Raw genomic sequence first — 22,008 nt, forward strand, 5'->3', positions numbered from 1 at the left:
TAAAATATAACGAAGATGTGTGTAGATATATATATTTAAGAAATAAGAAGGAGAAGGAAGAGGAGGAGGAAAATCAAATGATGTCTCTTAAAGAGGACATTGATCGAGTCAATAGAGAAGTTTTATTTAATATGTTGCGACGTACTGACTTTCACGGGAACAGTGATTATATGATTTTTAATAATCAAAAGAAAAGTCGGAATGACTTTATTGTCTCAATTAAGGATAAACATGGAAAGTCAGTTTTTAAAGAAGAGGGGAAAAGACAAGTAATTAGAGATTATTGTTCGGAGATGTTTTCATCCATAGTTACAAACAGCGACGCTATTAACAATTTTTTGAGTGAGGTTGAACCATTAGATTCTGTCATTTATGAAACTTTGATTGGGAAAATTAAAAGAGAGGAAGTGGAGTCAGTAATTAACCAACTTAGTACCGATAAAACACCTGGTCTGGATGGACTCCCCTCTGAATTTTACAAAACTGTGAGTAAAGAACTGTCTGAATTGTTAACTCAGTATTTTAATGAAGGAATAGAAAGAGAAACAATGGGTAAATCGTTTTATGAAGGAGTTATGTGTTTATTATATAAGAAAGGTGATAGAGAAGATATTAACAATTATAGGCAACTGACAATAATGAATGTAGATTATAAGATTTTTGCTAAAATAATTATGTCTAGACTAGAGGATGTATTAGATATTATCATTGAAAAAGAACAAACATGCGCAATTAAGGGACGATTGATGTGGGATAACTTAAGTATGTTAAGAGAAATTATTTATAATGGAAAAGACTCAGAACTCTGCATTTTAGGATTAGATCAAAGGAGGGCTTTTGATTCTGTTTCCCACTCTTATTTATGGAAAGTAATGAAAGCTTATAATTTTCCGGACCAATTTATTTCTATTATCCAATTGATTTATAAAAAGTCCCTAGTGCAAGTTAAGGTAAATGGAAAGCTCTCACCCCCTTTTAGTGCTGAGTGCGGGGTTAAACAAGGATGTCCTTTGAGTGCTGCGTTATATGTCCTTGCAATTAATCCCTTATTGAAAAGGATAAATGATGATAAACGGATCAAGGGATACGTCCTTGATAAATCCCTTAAAATCGCAGCTTTGGCGTATGCAGATGACGTGACGGTGATAATTAGAAACCAAAACGAACTGTCTTCAGTTATGGAGATATTACACCATTACGAACAGGCATCAGGTGCCAAACTGAACCAAGACAAAACTGAAGGGGTGTGGCTTGGACATCCGACCAGACAACCTAAAATGATGATCTCTCTATGTAGGGAGATTAAAATTCTGAGTATATGGATTGATAATACTGACTCTAGTTTACTAAATTGGAATAAGAAAGAAAATGAAATTAAAATGGAAATTATGAAATGGGAAAATAAAGATACAAATTATAAAACGCGTATTAATATTGTAAAAACACACATAATTTCGAAACTTCTTTTCCTTGCCGCAATTTTTCCTCCCCCGAGAACAACTGTAATGAAAATAAGTAAGATGTGCATTAAATTTATCTGGGGATCCAATCGAGAAGTGACTAAGAGGAAATTTATGTACAAGAGTAGGAAGCACGGGGGCTTGGGAGCCCCAGACTTAGAGATTGTTTTGCGAATTCCTTTTATAAAAATTACTCAAAGCGCAATTTCTCGGGGTGCCCCGTGGGTTCGAGGGAAGGAGCAATTGTGGCAAAAGAAAAGAGGCAGGGCCAGAGCGGGTGTTCCATACCACAGACTTATGTTCGGTGACTTATCAAGTCAATGGGAACAATATAGTTTAAATTTTCTCCAAGATAATACGAAAAATATCTATAAAAAAATTAATGAAACCAAAAATGAAGGTGTAATTCAATATAAGTATGCAAATGAAGATGAAAACCTTTCAATAGTTAAAAATATACAAGACAAATTATTATCTGAAAGCATGAGAGACGCTCGGGCGCCTCCCTGTGAGAGCGGTGGTAAAATGGAGTTGTTTTGTTACCACCATGAAATGCCCTATGACAGGTTGTGATGAAGATGAGACCCTAGAACATCTCCTATTGGATTGTTATAGGACAACTGAGATCAGGCAGAAAATGACAGAAATTGGCTATGATGTGGATGTTAATATTAAAGCAGTTAAATATGGTTTGTTTAAAGAAAAAATGTGTGACGATAAAAGGAGACTCTTTTGGTTAGTAATGTGTGTAATAAACACACATATTTGGAAAACTCGTGCCAAAGGAGTGTTAGAACAAAAGATGATAAGTAGTGATGTGGTGAGTAAACATATCATTACAGACCTTCGGAGAAGACGAACAATGGACCTGAAACTTGGGAAAGTTTTCCCCTGGAACGAATTAAAACTGTAAGTCTTGTGAGCGTTGTGTGGACTCCGATGCTAGATTTTCCTCCTTGTTTCTCCCTTTTGTATGTGCTCAAGGTTTTGTATATGTAATTGTATGTGTATGTGCATTTTATATGTAAACTTGTTTACTTTAAATAAAGTTAGAAAAAAAAAGAAAAAAAAAGAAAAGAAAGGGAGATCTCTAAGAAGCGACGTAAGGGTGCCTCTTCGGTGAAACACAGCTCAAAATCCCGTTTACTGGGGAGAGCAATGAAGGAGTATATGTCCTGCACATTCAGCCATGATGTTTGCAATATCAGCTCTTCAGCAACATAATCACGGGTCGGGGGGTCCCCGTCTCCGATGTACTTGAGTCTCACCCATAAATTGCTGAAGTTTGAAGAAAACGATAATGGGGCATACGGGGGCATGATTACATAACTAATAACCAATTACTCCAGTCTTTCTTTTTTTTTTTTTTTTTTTAAATTTATTTAAAGTAAACAAGTTTACATATAAACTAAGTTTAGGTGGAGTTTATTTTTGTTGTGCTGACTTTTTACCGTCAGTTGCAATAACTCATACTGCCCGAGCTAGGAGTTTCTGTACAGCTGTTCAGTTGCTATGATGTTACTGATAGTGAACTTTATTTTATTCATAAGGTTAGTTAGTTAGTAGAGTTGCCAACGGCTCCTTAAAAATGGAATGGTCCCTCATTCGTTTGGTATTGAGCTGAGAAGAGACGCAGTTTGTCCCGAACTTTAGCTAGAATGGAAAAAGACAAAGCTGGATTTATTCTGTGTGTTTACGCTGCACAGCTGCCTCTTCTCTCATCTCCCCCTCCCTCTTCTGTTGCTACTTCAATCATGAAACTGATCAATGACAGTTTGAACAGCCATTCAATGTGATAGCCATATCGGAGACCTGGATAACTCCTGGAAAAGAAGAAGACTTTAAAATAAATGGATATGAATTCCTTCATGTAGACAGGATCAACAAGAAAGGAGGTGGGGTGGCACTTTACATTGATAAAAACCTAAAGTACAAAAGAATGGGAAGAATGACAACTGTTATTGATGGAGTGATGGAATGTTTATCAGTGGAAATAAGTATAGAAAAAAGGAAAAACCTAATTGTCAGTTGTATATATAGAACACCAGGATCTAAGATTGAGATATTTAAGGATAATATGGAGGACTTATTTACAAATATAAATCAGAAAAGAATGTTTATTTGTGGGGACTTTAATATTGACTTATTGAATCCAAATCATAATAAGAGTACAGAAGAATTTATTGATTCCATGTACAGCATAGGTTTATTTCCACTGATAACAAGACCGACCAGAATAACATCTCATTGTGCAACTCTATTAGATAATATATTTACAAATATAATAGAAGGCAAGATAAAAAGTGGGCTGTTAATCAATGATATAAGTGACCATTTACCAGTCTTTGCATCGTATAATTGCCATTATAAAGTGAACAACGATGGACATAAGATTATTTACAAAAGAATAAGAACAGAGAAGACCTTAAATTGTCTTAGAAATGAACTTTTAAAGCAAGATTGGAATATTGTGTATGAACAAACAGAAGTTAATAAAGCTTACGAAGGATTTTTAAGAACATTTAACACATTACTTGATAAAAACTGCCCAGTAATTGAAATCAATAGGAAACACAACTATGCAGGAAGACCATGGATGACAAAAGGACTACAAAATGCCAGCAAAAAAAAAGAATACCTTATATCGAGAATTCATAAAAAAGAGAACAATAGAAACTGAAATGAAGTATAAAACTTACAAAAATAAATTAACTAATATAATGAGATCCTGTAAAAGAGAGTATTACATTAAAAGGTTAGAACACAATAAAGATAACACAAGAGATATATGGAATGTATTAAACAGAATAATCAAAAATGAATCAAGGAATAATGATTACCCTGGGTACTTTATAGAAGGGACAAGAAGTATTAATAACATGGAGGAGATAGTAAATGGCTTTAATGAATTCTTCGTAAACATAGGGCCAAAACTGGCAGAAGAAATAAAGGTTGATGGAATAGAAAGGGACACTGGTGAAAATATTGAAAGGAATAGTAGCTCAATGTTTTTAAGAGCAGTGGAAGAGAAAGAGATTTATGACATGGTTAGAGGACTTAAGAACAAAACCAGTACAGACTGGAATGATATTGATATGGTAACGGTAAAGACAGTTATTGATGGTATCGTAAAACCATTAAAATATATATTCAACTTGTCGTTTCAAAAAGGAGTTTTTCCACAAAAAATGAAAGTTGCTAAAGTTATTCCCATTTACAAAACCGGTGAAAGACATAATTTTACAAACTATAGACCAGTGTCAATACTCTCCCAGTTCTCTAAGATACTGGAAAAACTCTTCATAAAAAGATTTGACAGTTTTGTGGAAAAATATGAATTAATGACAGATAGTCAGTATGGGTTCAGAAACAACAGATCAACAGCTTTGGCACTGATAGATTTAATGGAAAAGATAACGGAATGTATGGATAATAAGAGGTATGCGCTCGGAGTTTTCTTAGATCTAAAGAAGGCGTTTGATACTGTTAATCATGAAATTCTATTAAAAAAACTGGAAAAGTACGGGTTTAGGGGAGTGGTTTTGGAATGGTTAAAAAGCTATGTAGGGAATAGGCAACAATATGTACAAATAAATGAATATAAATCTAATTTGATGGATATAGCTTGTGGAGTACCTCAAGGTTCAGTACTGGGTCCAAAAATGTTTATTATGTACTTAAATGATATCTGCAGAGTATCGGAGATTTTAAAGTTTGTAATATTTGCAGATGACACAAATATACTGTGTGCAGGTGGGGAATTGCCACAGGTTTTGGAAATGATCACACAGGAATTAACGATATTAAAGAAGTGGTTTGATATAAATAAATTATCATTGAATCTCGATAAAACCAAATTTATGTTGTTTGGAAACCAAAAGAAAAACATCGAAGTAGAAATATGTGTTGACAATGTATATTTAGAAAGAGTAAATGAAATAAAATTTCTTGGGGTGATCATTGACCACAAGCTCTGTTGGAAGCCACACATTACTTATGTTCGGGGGAAATTGGCACGGGGCATTGCCGTCCTGGGGAAAGCAAAGCATATGTTGGATCAGAAAGCACTGCACATTTTATACTGTGCTTTACTACTGCCATATATGAGCTACTGTGTAGAGGTCTGGGGAAACACATACAAAAGTAACACACAAACAATAACTATAATACAGAAAAGGGCCATTAGATTAATAAATAATGTAGGGTACAGGGACCATACAAATGCACTCTTTGTCAAAATGCAAGCTATTAAATTCCAAGACTTGGTGAAGCTTAAAACAGCGCAAATAATGTATAAAGTCAGAAATAAATTGCTTCCCAAAGAAATCTGTAAATTGTTCATAGAAAGAGAAGGTGGGTATAACTTAAGAGGGAAATGGAATTTAAAAATACAAATTGCTAGAACAACTTTAAGAACTATGTCAATCTCAATTGCAGGAGTTAAATTATGGAACAGTCTAACAGAAGAAATAAAAGACAGTCAAAACATAAAACAGTTTAAAGTAAAATATAAAAACCTAATTTTAAATAAGTATAAGAATGAAGAAAACGGGGTTAACCCAGGACGGTAATGTTGCTGGAAATGGTGTTGCGGTTCTTTTTTGGTTGTTTTTTTGTTTTGTTTTGGTTTGTTGTTTTTCCATAACTTGTGTATCTGCAAATATACACATTCTGTATTTTTCATATGAAAGAAACTATACTGTGGTGGGGCTTGCTAATTTCTTGTTTTTGATTTATGTATGTTATGTTTTGTTTTACTTCATATGTTTATATGTTTCATATGTTGTTTGTTTAATTTAAGACAAAAAAAAATTAAATGAATGAGAGGTAAAACTTGAGGGGGTAGGGACAAATAAGTAAATACTTCAGCCTACTCCTTTTCAAACAAATAATGGAATGATATTTTGTAATGATTGTGAAGGCACATGTTTGAAATGTTTGAAATAAAAATGAACTGAACTGAACTGAACTGAATGATGAACTGATCAGCTTTTCTCTCTTGTTTGTTTATCGCCCACTTTGTGCCAGAAAGAGGAAACCAGCAGATGTCGCGCTAAACAACAGCAGCACGTTTAAGCTTGATCAGCTGTTGTTAGAATTTATTTAATATTAATTTCCAGTATCAGCTGATGTTTGCTGGAGCTACAGCTGGTCATGATGTCGGTTTGGATATGTGGTGAGAGGGAAACATGAAGATGAAACCAGGAGATGTCCTTACTGAATCATCAGAGCTGTGATGGAGAAACAGGTTTACCTTTTAGGTGACATGAATGAGTTGAAGGGAAGTTATGAGCTGTTTCTGAGAGACAAATAACCCCAGGATCCTTTTTTAGGTAGCTGACAGCTGGTAACTGTGCAGGTGCGGATCTAGCAAAGTTATGCCAGGGGGCCAGGTAGGGAATTAACAGGGAGAGGGGGGCACAAAGAAATACTTTTCTTTCTTATTCTCATTTAAAATATTTAGCTTTTATTAAATAATTATCTAAATCTTACAACCAAAGTTTTTATCTGATGTCAAATGTATAGAAATCATACATATACCAACAAGACAGTGTACATCACTGTCACAACAGCGTTTGTTTTCATTCAAAGGCTTTATGGCTTTAATACCTGGTGGGCCGGTCTCTAGTCAAAATGCCCGATTTTCTGTCCCAGTCCAGCCCTGCAGGTTAATACTGGCAGTGTCACCATGCCAGCTGACTGTATTTCATCGTCAGCCAGTGTTGTTCTTTATCAATATTACCAAAGTTTACCATAAGGCAGCATAGAAAGTATTTACTTGCTTTCAGGTTTTATTCAAATGTTAGTCTTTTCAGTTGTTTCCCCACTTTTTTCCTGTTTCAAAATCAAACACCAGTTTGTGAGAAGATTATCTTCTTTTTTTAAATAGGCAGATAAAGTTTTACATTGGAATTGGCTAATTTGTCAATTTTTTGTTACAAATGTTCATATTTTAATATTCAAAAATGTTTTTGCCCAAAACATATGTGCACTACATGTCAGTAAAAATACTATGCAAATATTGCTGTCCTTGACTGCTGAGTAAACACTGACAAAGCACTGATTGTATCTCTTGTACTTTATCCGAGGTGTCCTCGGGAGACATCACCCGTTTCCTTCCCTCACTGGGGATGTAGGGTCTGTCTGCCGGTAGCCCAGCTGCACCCTGCAGCAGCGCTTAACAGCTGATCCCTAATGTAAATGAGGTTGAACAAGGCATGAGCCTTAACCACACAGCAGGAGAGACTGAGAGCTTTTGACTTTATACTAAGACCCTCTATTCTTGTGAATAAAACAAACACTGCTTAAGCACTCATGATAGTATATTTTGAAGGTGGATTTCAGTCCCTGACCATGTAAGGTGATATGAATGAACATACATTTCAAAATAAATCAAGATGCATAATCTACATATCCCAGTTACAGACAGTAACAGCAAGAAGGAGGTTTGCTCAGATAGGAGTGTGTGGCTCTTAAAAGAGCCGTTTTTTGGTGAAGCCGAACGCTTTGCATTTACTTGGCCTTGGCGGGCTTCTCGGTCTTTTTGGGCAGCAGCACAGCCTGGATGTTGGGCAGCACACCACCTTGAGCGATGGTGACTCCCCCCAGGAGTTTGTTGAGCTCCTCGTCGTTGCGCACAGCCAGCTGCAGGTGACGTGGGATGATACGAGTCTTCTTGTTGTCGCGGGCCGCGTTGCCAGCCAGCTCCAAGATCTCAGCGGTCAGGTACTCGAGCACAGCTGCCAGGTAAACGGGGGCGCCAGCTCCCACACGCTCCGCATAGTTGCCTTTGCGCAGCAGTCTGTGGACACGACCCACGGGGAACTGAAGCCCGGCACGGGATGAGCGAGTCTTGGCCTTAGCTCTGGCTTTGCCTCCAGTCTTTCCGCGTCCACTCATTTTGACAGGTTCTTCTCTTCGTAGTATCAACACTCAAAAGAAATGTGGCCTGATCGGCTCAAAGCCTCGCTTATATTTCCGCAGAGCGCGCGCAGCTTCGTCACGCACCAATCGCAGAGAGGCTTGCGGCAGCGCGCAATTACAATGCACTTTTCTCCAATGAGAAGCACACACCGAGGCGGGGCGGTGCTCCTATGAACGGTGCTGAGCACCACGTGGAGCCCCTCACCAATCATGAGCCGGGGAGGCACCGCGTCACAGACACACACAGTTTAAGAGCAGCGAGTCTCCTCTGTTTGCTACAAAATCTGCCCTTAACACAGGAAAAGAAAAGTGAGAAACAATGGCAAGAACCAAGCAGACCGCTCGCAAGTCTACTGGCGGCAAAGCCCCCAGGAAGCAGCTCGCCACTAAGGCTGCCCGTAAGAGCGCCCCGGCCACCGGAGGCGTCAAGAAGCCTCACCGTTACAGGCCCGGTACCGTGGCTCTGCGCGAGATCCGCCGTTACCAGAAATCCACCGAGCTGCTCATCCGCAAGCTGCCCTTCCAGCGCCTGGTCCGCGAGATCGCTCAGGACTTCAAGACCGACCTGCGCTTCCAGAGCTCTGCCGTTATGGCTCTGCAAGAGGCCAGTGAGGCTTACCTGGTCGGTCTCTTCGAGGACACAAACCTGTGCGCCATCCACGCCAAGCGGGTCACCATCATGCCCAAAGACATCCAGCTGGCTCGCCGCATCCGCGGAGAGAGAGCTTAAGCTACTCGCTCACCTACAAACAACGGCTCTTTTCAGAGCCACCTCCCTCCCACCAAGAGCTCGCTCCTTTCTTACTATTACATCAATATTATAGTCACACTTTAATCTTCATGCTCTTTCTATACCAGAAACTACAGTCAGCATGAACGTGGAAATCACTGACTTCAGTTACAAAAATGCTTCATTAATTTTTAGCATGAATTGTTCTATCCTTAAATGTCTCCCTCCTTTACTTATTTACTTTTTTTTTCTTTTTTTTTATAAATACTATGGACATGCCAGTAAGCCTAACATGTTAACATTAGTGTACAGAGGCTGTTAAATTTATGTCTAATGTTAAAATGTTGGTGACACAATTTCATCCTAATGGTACTGACATAGTCATAGGGTTAATTTTTGAGACAAAATATCATGAGGTCGTCATGCTTCTGCAAATATTCCACCTTGTAGTGCAGTTTGCACAAACTGTTTTAAAAATGCACTCACCCTACAAACATTACTGATGAGTCAAGATCTACACAAAGTGACAGAAACACTGAAGCAGCTACCCATTTTATTCTTATTGTCATGTATGTCCTATTTGTCAGGTGATAGAAGAACCAACAGAGAGTAATGGTGATACAAGATCACAGGTGAAATTGGAGGATGACTTGGTGGTTCATTACTGTTTTTGAAGCACATGTGTGACTGCATGTATTTGGAATGTCTCCCTGTTATTTATTAGGTGACAGAGGCAGCTCTGCCATGTTGTAGCTCGGACTGAGGTGAAGAGGCGAGGTCACGGGTGACTGACTGATGATTTGGTGCTATAGATTAACTAGTATTTATTATCGTGACAATTGTCAGGCTGCTTTTAGTCATCCCAGTATCCTCGGCTGAGGCTGAAAGAAGCTTCAGTGCTCTCACAAGACTAAAAACGAGATCAACAATGACTCAAATGAGATTAAACAATGCTACTGTAGGCCATGTTCACCAGGAGAGACTGGACAGTATATAAAACCAATATGCCAGCAGTTTATCTCAGTTAACGAGAGGAGCAGGCATGTGTTTGGCTCCTTCACATAGTGGACATTGAGTTGTTGTGTGGGGCACCAGTAGTCCATGTCTGTTGCTGTAACAGGAGTTCATGTTTAGAATAAAAAAATCCCAGCTCACTTATTTGATAGGGGCAATAGTGTGCATAAAATGTTGCACAATGTTGCTGAGAGATCTTTTACTTTGTGGTAATCTTAGATGAGTAGTTTTATGGACAAAAACCACCAGGTCATTCAGTGTTCCCTTAGTGCTAATGTATAAGAGATGTTGGTGTATTATAACTGAAGTAATGTTGTTAAGTCCTTAAAGTCATATTCTTTTATTGTCATCACTGTATTTGAAGCTAATTTTATTTTGTATGATACCTGATTTACTATGATGGAATATGGCTGAAGTAAACTAAAGTCTACAATTCTTAGTCATTTGTTTAATAGTAATTTGACATTATATAATTCACATATAAAACTATGAATTGTACTTTTAAATGGTTTAAAAGCATGTAGAACAGCATATGTAGGCAAGTATATTTCTCCTCTTTTTATCAAGAAGCAAAGACAAAAGCAGGGCAGTGTTCGGTGGTTGAATCATCCGTCCCCCACCAATGCCAAAACCAAATCTATGCTCTTGCCAGAATCGTCCCCCGCCACCTGCAGCTGGCCGTCCGCAACGATGAAGAGCTGAACAAGCTGCTGGGCTGAGTGACGATCGCTCAGGGTGGTGTGCTGCCCAACATGCAGGCCAAGAAGACTGAGAAAGGGACAACAACTTCACATTAGAAAGGTAGCCAGTCTTTAAGTGATGACGTGACGAATCCTGCTTCCGGGCCTAAAGTAGTCTGTGTTCAATATGGCTTTTGTGTTGTTAACATGTTTAATGTTATGTATTTTCTTCTATTTAATCTCAAAAAGCTCCTAAAAACAGTCAGTGATCACTGTTGGCCTTCCTCGGCTTTTATTACTGCCAATCATTTTAAAGCTCAATTTTTAAACCCTTATGATGTAACTACAGCCCAGCCCATGCAGCAGTATATGAATGACTAACCTCGTATTGTGGATGAATTATCTCAGTTGTTGTATATATATATATATATATATATATATATATATATATATACATACATACATACATACATACATACATACATATATACACACATACATATATACACATATACATACATACATACATATATACACACATACATATATACACATATACATACATATATATACATATATATACATATACATACATGTGATCTTACGTAAATTCAGTAAGATCATAATTCACGTCGGCAGTAATGACACCCGGTTACGCCAATCGGAGGTCACTAAAATCAATATTGAATCGGTGTGCAACTTTGCCAAAACAATGTCGGACTCTGTAGTTTTCTCTGGTCCCCTCCCCAATCAGACCAGGAGTGACATGTTTAGCCGCATGTTCTCCTTAAATTGCTGGCTGTCTGAGTGGTGTCCCAGAAACGATGTGGGCTTCATAGATAATTGGCAAACCTTCTGGAGGAAACCTGGTCTTGTTAGGAGAGACGGCATCCATCCCACTTTGGATGGAGCAGCTCTCATTTCTAGAAATATGGACAAATTTATTAAACCCCCCAAAATATGACTATCCAGAGTTGGGACCAGGAAGCAGAGTTGCAGTCTTACACGCTCCTCTGCAGCTTCTCTCCTCCTGCTACCCCCCCCCCCCCCCCAAAAAAAAAAAAACCCCATCTCCATAGAGACTGTGTCGGCTCCCAAACAGACAAAAAACAAACTAAATACCAGCAACAAACAACTTAAACATAAACAATTACAAAGAAAGAACAATAAAGTATCCACATCTGAACCAAAGAGTAAAACAGTGAAATGTGGATTATTAAATATTAGGTCTCTCTCCTCCAAGTCTCTGTTAGTACATGACTTAATAATTGATCAACAAATTGATTTACTCTACCTTACAGAAACCTGGTTGCAGCAGGATGATTATGTTAGTTTAAATGAATCAACACCCCCGAGTCATTCTAACTACCAGAAATCTCGAAGCACAGGCCGAGGGGGCGGTGTGGCAGCAATTTTTCACACCAGCCTATCAATTAATGAAAGACCAAGACAGACTTTTAATTCATTTGAAAGCCTGATGCTTAGCCTCGTCCACCCCAGCTGTAAAACTCAGAAACCAGTCTTACTTGTTATCATCTATCGTCCACCTGGGCCTTACACAGAGTTTCTGTCTGATTTCTCAGACTTTATATCTAATTTAGTTCTGAGCTCAGATAAAATAATTATTGTGGGTGATTTTAACATCCATGTAGATGCTAAAAATGACAGCCTCAACATGGCATTTAATCTGTTATTAGACTCAATTGGTTTCTCTCAAAATGTAAAAGAACCCACCCACCACTTTAATCACACTCTAGATCTTGTTTTAACATATGGCATAGAAACTGAACATTTAACAGTGTTTCCTGCAAACCCTCTCCTGTCTGATCATTTCCTGATAACATTTACATTTACAATAATTGATTACACAGCGGTGGAGAGTAGACTTTATCAAAGTAGATGTCTTTCTGAAAGCGCTGTAACTAAGTTTAAGAATATAATCCACCCACTGTTATCATCTTCAATGCCCTGTACCAACATAGAGCAGAGCAGCTATCTGAACACTACCCCAACAGAGGTCGATTATCTTGTTAATAATTTCACCTCCTCACTACGTACGACTCTGGATACTGTAGCTCCTGTGAAAACTAAGGTCTCTAATCAGAAGTACCTGACTCCGTGGTATAATTCTCAAACACGTACCCTAAAGCAGATGACTCGTAATCTGGAGAGGAAATGGCGTGTCACAAATTTAGAGGATCATCATTTAGCCTGGAGAAATAGTTTGCTGCTTTATAAGAAAGCCCTCCGCAAAGCCAGAACATCTTACTATTCATCACTGATTGAAGAAAATAAGAACAACCCCAGATTTCTCTTCAGCACTGTAGCCAGGCTGACAAAAAGTCAGAGCTCTTTTGAGCCAACAATCCCTTTAACGTTAACTAGTAATGACTTCATGAACTTCTTCACAAATAAAATCTTTATCATTAGAGAAAAAATTACCAGTAATCATCCCACAGATGTAATATTATCTACAGCTACTCTTAGTACCATTGATGTTAAGTTAGACTCTTTTTCTCTAATTGATCTTTCTGAGTTAACTTCACTAATTACTTCCTCCAAACCATCAACGTGTCTTTTAGACCCCATTCCTACAAAACTGCTCAAAGAAGTCCTGCCATTAATTAATTCTTCGATCTTAAATATAATCAACCTATCTCTAATGATCGGCTATGTACCACAGGCCTTCAAGCTAGCTGTAGTTAAACCTTTACTCAAAAAGCCATCTCTAGACCCAGCAGTCTTAGCTAATTATAGGCCAATCTCCAACCTTCCTTTCATATCAAAAATCCTTGAAAGAGTAGTTGTCAAACAGCTAACAGATCATCTGCAGAGGAATGGTTTATTTGAAGAGTTTCAGTCAGGTTTCAGAGCTCATCACAGCACAGAAACAGCTTTAGTGAAGGTTACAAATGATCTTCTTATGGCCTCTGACAGTGGACTCATCTCTGTGCTTGTCCTGCTAGACCTTAGTGCAGCATTCGATACTGTCGACCATAATATCCTATTAGAGCGATTAGAACATGCTGTAGGTATTACAGGTACTGCACTGCAGTGGTTTGTATCATATCTATCTAATAGACTCCAATTTGTTCATGTAAATGGAGAGTCCTCTTCACACACTGAGGTTAATTATGGAGTTCCACAGGGTTCAGTGCTAGGACCAATTCTGTTTACATTATACATGCTTCCCTTAGGCAGTATCATTAGAAGACATAGCATACATTTTCACTGCTATGCAGATGACACCCAGCTCTATCTGTCCATGAAGCCAGATAACGCACACCAATTAGTTAAACTGCAGGAATGTCTTAAAGACATAAAGACCTGGATGGCCGCTAACTTTCTGCTTCTTAATTCAGATAAAACTGAGGTTATTGTACTTGGCCCTGAAAAGCCTAGAAATATGGTATCTAACCAGATTCTTACCCTGGATGGCATTACCTTGGCCTCCAGTAACGCTGTGAGGAACCTTGGAGTCATTTTTGACCAGGACATGTCCTTCAATGCACATATTAAACAAATATGTAAGACTGCATTCTTCCATTTGCGCAGCATCTCTAAAATTAGAAATATCCTGTCTCAGAGTGACGCTGAAAAACTAGTTCATGCATTTATTACTTCCAGGCTGGACTACTGTAATTCATTATTATCAGGATGTCCAAAAAACTCACTGAAAAGCCTTCAGCTAATCCAAAATGCTGCAGCAAGAGTACTGACAGGGACTAGAAAGAGAGAGCATATTTCTCCTGTTTTGGCTTCCCTTCATTGGCTTCCTGTTAAATCCAGAATTGAATTCAAAATCCTGCTCCTAACATACAAGGTCTTAAATAATCAGGCCCCATCTTATCTTAATGACCTTGTAGTACCATATCACCCTATTAGAGCACTTCGCTCTCGCTCTGCAGGCCTACTTGTTGTTCCTAGAGTATTTAAAAGTAGAATGGGAGGGAGAGCCTTCAGTTTTCAGGCCCCTCTTCTGTGGAACCAGCTTCCAGTTTGGATTCAGGAGACAGACACTATCTCTACTTTCAAGATTAGGCTTAAAACTTTCCTTTTTGCTAAAGCATATAGTTAGGGCTGGACCAGGTGACCCTGAATCCTCCCTTAGTTATGCTGCAATAGACATAGGCTGCCGGGGGATTCCCATGATGCATTGAGTTTTTCCTTTCCAGTCACCTTTCTCGCTCACTATGTATTAACAGACCTCTCTGCATTGAATCATATCTGTTATTAACCTCTGTCTCTCTTCCACAGCATGTCTTTTATCCTGTCTTCCTTCTCTCACCCCAACCGGTCGCAGCAGGTGGCCGCCCCTCCCTGAGCCTGGTTCTGCCGGAGGTTTCTTCCTGTTAAAAGGGAGTTTTTCCTTCCCACTGTTGCCAAAGTGCTTGCTCATAGGGGGTCATATGATTGTTGGGTTTTTCCTCTGTATCTATGAAGCGCCTTGAGGCGACTTATGTTGTGATTTGGCGCTATATAAATAAAATTGAATTGAATTGAATATACATGCATATACATATATATATACATATATAAAACACCCAGCACGCCCCTGCGGGCGGTTTATCCTCCAAGCTCGGGTCCTCTACCAGAGGCCTGGGAGCTTGAGGGTCCTGCGCAGTATCTCAGCTGTTCCCAGGACTGCGCTCTTCTGGACAGAGATCTCCGATGTTATTCCCGGGATCTGCTGGAGCCACTCGCCTAGCTTGGGAGTCACCGCACCTAGTGCTCCGATTACCACGGGGACCACTGTTACCTTCACCCTCCACATCCTCTCGAGCTCTTCTCTGAGCCCTTGGTATTTCTCCAGCTTCTCGTGTTCCTTCTTCCTGATATTGCTGTCATTCGGAACCGCTACATCGATCACTACGGCCGTCTTCTTCTGTTTGTCTACCACCACTATGTCCGGTTGGTTAGCCACCACCATTTTGTCCGTCTGTATCTGGAAGTCCCACAGGATCTTAGCTCGGTCATTCTGCACCACCCTTGGGGGCATCTCCCATTTTGACCTCGGGACTTCCGGGTTATACTCGGCACAGATGTTCCTGTACACTATGCCGGCCACTTGGTTATGGCGCTCCATGTATGCCTTGCCTGCTAGCATCTTGCACCCTGCTGTTATGTGCTGGATTGTCTCTGGGACATCTTTATACAGCCTGCACCTGGGGTCTTGCCTGGTGTGATAGACCCCAGCCTCTATGGATCTTGTGCTCAGATATATACACATACACACACGCTTTCAATTGTGTAATTTAAGTGATCTAGGTAGCTCTGTTTTTGAAGTTCAGTTAACACTAGAAATTTGTTTTGGAGTTTGTACATGTTTTGTCTCTAGGAGCCACCGCATATATTTATATACAAAAATAAATAGAACCACTTTTTTACGTTAGTAATTCCTTTTGTGCATAGTTTTATATTATTGCTAATAATAAATTAAAGCAACAAAATAACCCGAAGAGCCAGAAATCCCATCACTAATGCTCGCACGTCAACATGGGCGGGTATCTCTCTCAGGTGCACCAGTGCAGTCCACCATCATGCAGTACAATATTTCCTACCTGACAATTCTCATCACCTAATGGCGTATAAGATATTCAGAGTGCAAAACAAAACACAAAAAGGCAGTAAAAAGTGACAAAAACAAAAAGATGGCAGAACAACGCTCTTAAAGAGAAGTGTGTGGCTCTTAAAAGAGCCGTTTGATGGATTAGGGCGACTGAGTTTAACCGCCAAAGCCGTACAGAGTGCGGCCCTGCCTCTTCAGAGCATACACCACATCCATGGCGGTCACAGTCTTCCTCTTAGCGTGCTCCGTGTAGGTAACAGCATCACGGATGACGTTCTCCAAAAACACCTTCAGCACTCCGCGGGTCTCCTCGTAGATCAGACCGGAGATACGCTTCACTCCGCCACGGCGAGCCAGACGACGGATCGCGGGTTTGGTGATACCCTGGATGTTATCACGGAGCACCTTACGGTGACGCTTGGCGCCTCCTTTCCCGAGTCCTTTGCCACCTTTGCCTCTTCCACTCATGGTTATAATTTCTTCTCTGAACGAGCAAAGTCGAATGAAGTTAAACTCCACGGAGCCGTGTTATTATGTGTGCTCGGCGGACGTAAGAGAAAACAGACGGTGTGACGGCGACTCGAAGCTCAGCGGCTCCGCCCACTCTTCTATTTTCTAAATGTGGAAATGTGGTCTTTTGTTAAATGACAAATTAAGTCTAACCGAAGGGAGACTCACACCAAATCACACACAATGTCTGAGTGGAGTTCACATTTTTATTTCAAACTAAACCCAAGTGTCCGTATTTGTAACAAAAACCACACACCCTCTTAACGTTTCACCCAGAGTCTAGCATAAGTGTTGAACTACATCAAAACGATTAACACATGTATAGATCACACACACGGAGGATGTCACTGTAGTTTGAAATGTGAAACTGAAACGAATCGCGTTTATTTATTGTATTTGTAATCCTGTCCAGGATTTTACGATCAGAATTGTGATTTGAAGCCAAACATTTGCCTCACCAGGATGAGCTCAATAAGCTCTTGTTCACATGTCATTATTTCTGAGAAACCCACAAGTGTATTTATTCAGTGCTTTTCGCAGACAAGGGACCACAAAACATGACCCCCCCCAAAAAAAAAAAAAAACAAAAAAACAAAAACAAAACCAACCAAATAGTAATAATGCTAAATGATATAGTGATGGCGTTAGGACTGTTCTGGTCAGGTGGTCCATTATTAAGTCCTTGAAATTTCTCTCTTCTTTTTTTATTCAAAGCATACAAGAGTAACACAAGCTGTAATTTATGTTTCACCATCATGACAGCTACAAATTAAATAAAGTCAGGACATGTACGCTTTAGAAGAGATGTGTGGCTCTGAAAAGAGCCGTTGTTCGGGATTAAGTAAAGATGCAGTTTACTTGGAGCTCGTGTACTTGGTGACGGCCTTTGTGCCCTCAGACACTGCGTGCTTGGCCAGCTCACCGGGGAGAAGCAGGCGAACTGCGGTCTGGATCTCCCTGGAGGTGATGGTGGAGCGCTTGTTGTAGTGGGCCAGGCGGGAGGCTTCAGCGGCGATACGCTCGAAGATGTCATTGACGAACGAATTCATGATGCTCATGGCCTTAGACGAGATGCCGGTGTCGGGGTGGACCTGCTTGAGCACCTTGTACACGTAGATGGCGTAGCTCTCCTTCCTGGTCTTTCTCTTCTTCTTGCCGCCCTTGCCGGCGGTCTTGGTCACGGCTTTCTTGGAGCCCTTTTTGGGCGCTGACTTGGCGGGTTCAGGCATTTTCTTACTTCACTTCCTCACAGCGGAGAATGTGCTCGTCAGCTGAGAGTGGCTCTTTTATTTCCGCTGTATGCAAATAAGGCTGTGCTGTTCCTCGCCTGTCATTGGCCGAGCTGTTGCTCAGGTTTACACAAAGGCACACAGTCAACAGTGAAAAAAAGCACTTGAAATCTTCCACGAATCTCATTATTTACATATGAATTAGAGAACATCACCTTAGTTTTTACTATTTTATGGCATTTTACGGATGCAATGTTTCCCCTCATAACGTCAAAGTTACAGGATATATTGTCCTGAAATTCTCAGGGCTTAAAACCCTTCAGGGTTCATTTTTACAAGTATCCTGTTTTATTGAGCTTTGTAAGAGGAAGTGAGTGTGTCGGTGATATTCAGTTAACAAACAGTCAGGTGAATAATCAACACTGAGACACTTGTGTAGGTTAACGTGCTGCACGGGTGAAAAGCTCAGAGCAAATCACACCGAACTGCAGTATTCGTTTATTTTTATAGGTTACATTGTCAATATGCAAATATAATCACATTTCCTGTTACGCAGGTCCTGATGCTGTCTGTGTGTGTAAGCTGTGTGTGTGTGTCACAAAGTATGTGTGTTGCAAGTCAATTTCTAAGAATAATATAATGCAAGTCAACTTCTGCGGATATGCATTTCTGTGCTGGTCTCTTGCGGTAAATCCCAGTGTCACAGGGTCAGCTTCCTGTTTCTACAGAAAACTGTGTCTGGTGAAATATGTGTAACATAACTTTTGAACCATAAGCAAATAAAACAATAAAAACTCCCTAACAGAGTGTGTTAAAGGGCCTCTTATAATCCTAACTCTGATAAAACTCAGGGTGCTTTGTGATGAGATGCTGCTTTAGCTTTGCTGGCTTCATTTATTTTATTTTTTTACTTCTTGAAGACACAAACACACTTTGGTCTGCCATTGTCATTCTCGATAAAGCCAAATACAAATTAATTATTGTGATACTTTAGCTAGTTTGGCTTTTGCATTACTCGATGAAGTAGATGGACTTAAATATTTGTCCATTGCGCTAATTAACTCAACCCCGGATGATGCACATGTATCTAGGTGCCACCATAGGTTTTTTGCTTATACCCAATCTGTGGATTGGGAACACCAGTTTGAGAGCCTCTGCTACAATGAGAGGAAGATAACGCCAGACATTCATTACACGTTAAAAAAAACACAACGTCGCCTAGCCTTACAAAACAACCACTTTAGTGGACCAAAATTCAACATGCAAAAATGACTTATATAAGATGTCTCTCTGACATCACTTTGTGCAGTGAGTAAATTATACTCTCTACCTAATAATCAGAAACACATCTAACTTAAGATAACCTTTATTAGTCCCACACATGGGAAATCTGCAGGAATATTCCCTCATATCCACCCCTATGTTTTCTTTTCTTTAATAAAGGAACAGCTATGAAGAAGTAACTATACAGTCAAATTCAGCTTTAAACTTCGTTGCCAGTAAATTTAAAAACCAACAACTCCAGCTGCAGCTGCCCCTTCCGGGAACCTGGATCTACCAGAGGTTTCTGACTTTTAAAAATTAGTTTTTCCTTTCCACTTTTGTCAAGGGCTTGAATCAAATCAAAGGAGAGCACACCTGTATACCCTATGCTGTACTCAGCATAAGGTATACATTTCAGATATCAGTCTGTCTTTTCCAGCAGGATTTTATGGATCAGACCCAGAATAGGAATTGTAGAAATTCAGTCCAGCTGCAGAGTGGACACTGTGCTAACTTGGAATGCTACTCCTAGTAATGCATCATAAGTCAGCTCCTATTAATAACTAAACCTATCACATGATTGCTGGTATGTATTCAGCAAACAATAATCTTCAGCAGGCTCTTGAATTGCTGCAATTAGAAGATTGCTTAGTGTGTCTTGACGACACGAAGGGTAAGAGAGAAAGTCGTCCTCTGAGATCAAAGCAGTGAACACTAGCCCTCTCACCTCAGCGATCAGAGACAGCTGTGATTCTACCGAGAGGGTAGTCAACCAACCAAGTGTGAAGTTACACATGAAGAGTAGAAGTTTATCTTCGAGTGAACAAATTTGCCAGTGACCTTCATGGTTGAATTACTGACATTCACTTGTTGTTCCCCTTGTACCTTATAAAAGTCATTAAGATTGCATTACTTATTTAGTCATTTTGAGTACTTCTCTCAGTTTTTATAGGATTTCCATAATCAAAGATCCAATCAAAGATAAAATCTTCCTCAGAGGCAAAATCTTCCAGATACCGTATTTTCACGCACGGTACTAAAATGCGCAGTCTCAGTTATGTGTGCCATTACTGTATTTAACACACACATAAGGCGCACCTGATTATAGGGTGTGGGTTTTATATATAATCTACGCCCACACTTCCCCCTTTAATGTTCTCATGGTGTCCTCTACTACGTCCGCCTTACAACAACAACAGACACAAGCATACAAGTCTGCGTATTTAAAAATGGAGCGGGAGCAAAACTGAATTTGGTATTCACATTTATTTTACCGGTAATCGTCATCAATCAAACCCATCGAAGTCCTCATCCTCTGTTTCTGAATTGAACAGCTGCGCTAAATCTCCATCAAACATGCCAGGTTCACTTTCTTCACTGTCAGAGTCACAATTACTTAATTATTATAGTATTAGTCATTATACTGTAAACTACAGGCAATAAAAAGTGAACCACAGGGGCCTTTTATATTCAGCAACAGCTGTGCTTTGTCACAGTCTGCAGAGCATCCTGTGTGGAGTGTTTAAACATGATGCAGAGGCGAACTCCAGTAGAAAATGAGTTCTGCCCCCACATTCAGATGTTGTAGTCAGAATCTGACATAAACAACAGGAAAAGATCCATCCTGCCTTTTATCAGTGGTTCACGCTGCTGCTGATAATTGTGTGCAGGATATGTATTCTTGGCACACTGGGCTCCTTAGCACCAACTGAGCATCGTTTTAAATGGAATACTGCTTATTTCTCAGCAGCTTTTCAGCTTCCACATCTTCCTAGATCTCTTCACTCTAAAAAGGAGAAACGGCACTTTAGGGTCAACTCTAAAATGCTGTATGAACTACTGTACAAGAAGGGTTACAAAATGGTAAGGCACAACTTTAGAAATAAAATGAGAAGACTGAAATTATGTGAAAATGACTGCAAGACTTCAGAAGAGGAACGTACAACTGTAAGTATCTCTCTCACAGGTAAGTGGGAACACAAGCTCAAGGCTTGGCTTGTACTTGGGTCGCACTAACTTAGTAGGACAACAATCCAGCAAGTACTCAAGAGCTGCCGCTCCCTTACGGAGAGGCCACAACGAGGGCATCAGGAAAAGGTGCGTGATTAATCCAGGCGTGTGAAGGCAGAAGATGGGAAACCTCACACTTTGAATCACCTTGTTGTTGAATTGTGCTATATAAATAAACTTGCCTTGCCTTGCCTTCACACAGTCCTGCTTCTGCACCAAAACCAGAACAGATAGACACACATGACAGAGAGGAGAGAGAAAGAGAATGGTGAGTTGACCGGCGAGGACAAGGTTTCTTAAAATCGGTGGACGGACAGAAAAGTAATCAATATATAACTCTTTCGGCAAATCGCAGATACTTATTTAAAAAATTTGATGATGTGAGAGAAACTACTCAGGTCTCAAAAGTTAAACAAATATGAAAATAGTCAACAGGATTATTTTAAGTTTAAATTAGAGTAACATCTGAAAACAACAGGATTATTTATAAGTGAGACTGTTAATTTTGTTTTTCTGGTGCAACTCATCATATTTGTTCAATCCAGTATAAAGCATGAGACTTTATGTATTTGTCCCAAATTAAAACTAAATAATCCCACTTTGCAGTAATACCACTTCC

At 39.7% G+C, this 22,008-nt stretch overlaps 4 protein-coding genes across 4 annotated transcripts; 1 reads left to right on the forward strand and 3 right to left on the reverse strand.

The window, feature by feature from the left end:
- Positions 1 to 7,714: 7,714 nt before the first annotated feature.
- On the reverse strand, positions 7,715 to 8,407 carry LOC308399605 (histone H2A-like). The gene has a single exon (XM_080886971.1). The coding sequence runs from the start codon at positions 8,358 to 8,360 to the stop codon at positions 7,974 to 7,976; it is 387 nt and encodes a 128-aa protein (XP_080743097.1). The 5' UTR covers positions 8,361 to 8,407; the 3' UTR covers positions 7,715 to 7,973.
- A 269-nt stretch (positions 8,408 to 8,676) lies between these two features.
- LOC308400017 (histone H3.2) lies at positions 8,677 to 9,157 on the forward strand. The gene has a single exon (XM_080887480.1). It carries the CDS (start codon positions 8,704 to 8,706, stop codon positions 9,112 to 9,114), a length of 411 nt encoding a protein of 136 aa, XP_080743606.1. The 5' UTR covers positions 8,677 to 8,703; the 3' UTR covers positions 9,115 to 9,157.
- A 7,295-nt stretch (positions 9,158 to 16,452) lies between these two features.
- On the reverse strand, positions 16,453 to 16,935 carry LOC308400126 (histone H4). Its single transcript, XM_080887626.1, has one exon. It carries the CDS (start codon positions 16,843 to 16,845, stop codon positions 16,534 to 16,536), a length of 312 nt encoding a protein of 103 aa, XP_080743752.1. The 5' UTR covers positions 16,846 to 16,935; the 3' UTR covers positions 16,453 to 16,533.
- Positions 16,936 to 17,569: 634 nt separating this feature from the next.
- On the reverse strand, positions 17,570 to 18,152 carry LOC308399092 (histone H2B 1/2). Its single transcript, XM_080886074.1, has one exon. It carries the CDS (start codon positions 18,114 to 18,116, stop codon positions 17,742 to 17,744), a length of 375 nt encoding a protein of 124 aa, XP_080742200.1. The 5' UTR covers positions 18,117 to 18,152; the 3' UTR covers positions 17,570 to 17,741.
- Positions 18,153 to 22,008: the final 3,856 nt, after the last annotated feature.

This window comes from Rhamphochromis sp. 'chilingali', assembly GCF_963969265.1.
Source record: "Rhamphochromis sp. 'chilingali' genome assembly, chromosome: 7".
Lineage (NCBI taxonomy): Eukaryota > Metazoa > Chordata > Actinopteri > Cichliformes > Cichlidae > Rhamphochromis > Rhamphochromis sp. 'chilingali'.

Bases quoted from the DNA above. Each gene is read 5' to 3' on its own strand.
- LOC308399605 (XM_080886971.1), bottom strand. From the start codon at position 8,360: ATGAGTGGACGCGGAAAGACTGGAGGCAAAGCCAGAGCTAAGGCCAAG.
- LOC308400017 (XM_080887480.1), top strand. From the start codon at position 8,704: ATGGCAAGAACCAAGCAGACCGCTCGCAAGTCTACTGGCGGCAAAGCC.
- LOC308400126 (XM_080887626.1), bottom strand. From the start codon at position 16,845: ATGAGTGGAAGAGGCAAAGGTGGCAAAGGACTCGGGAAAGGAGGCGCC.
- LOC308399092 (XM_080886074.1), bottom strand. From the start codon at position 18,116: ATGCCTGAACCCGCCAAGTCAGCGCCCAAAAAGGGCTCCAAGAAAGCC.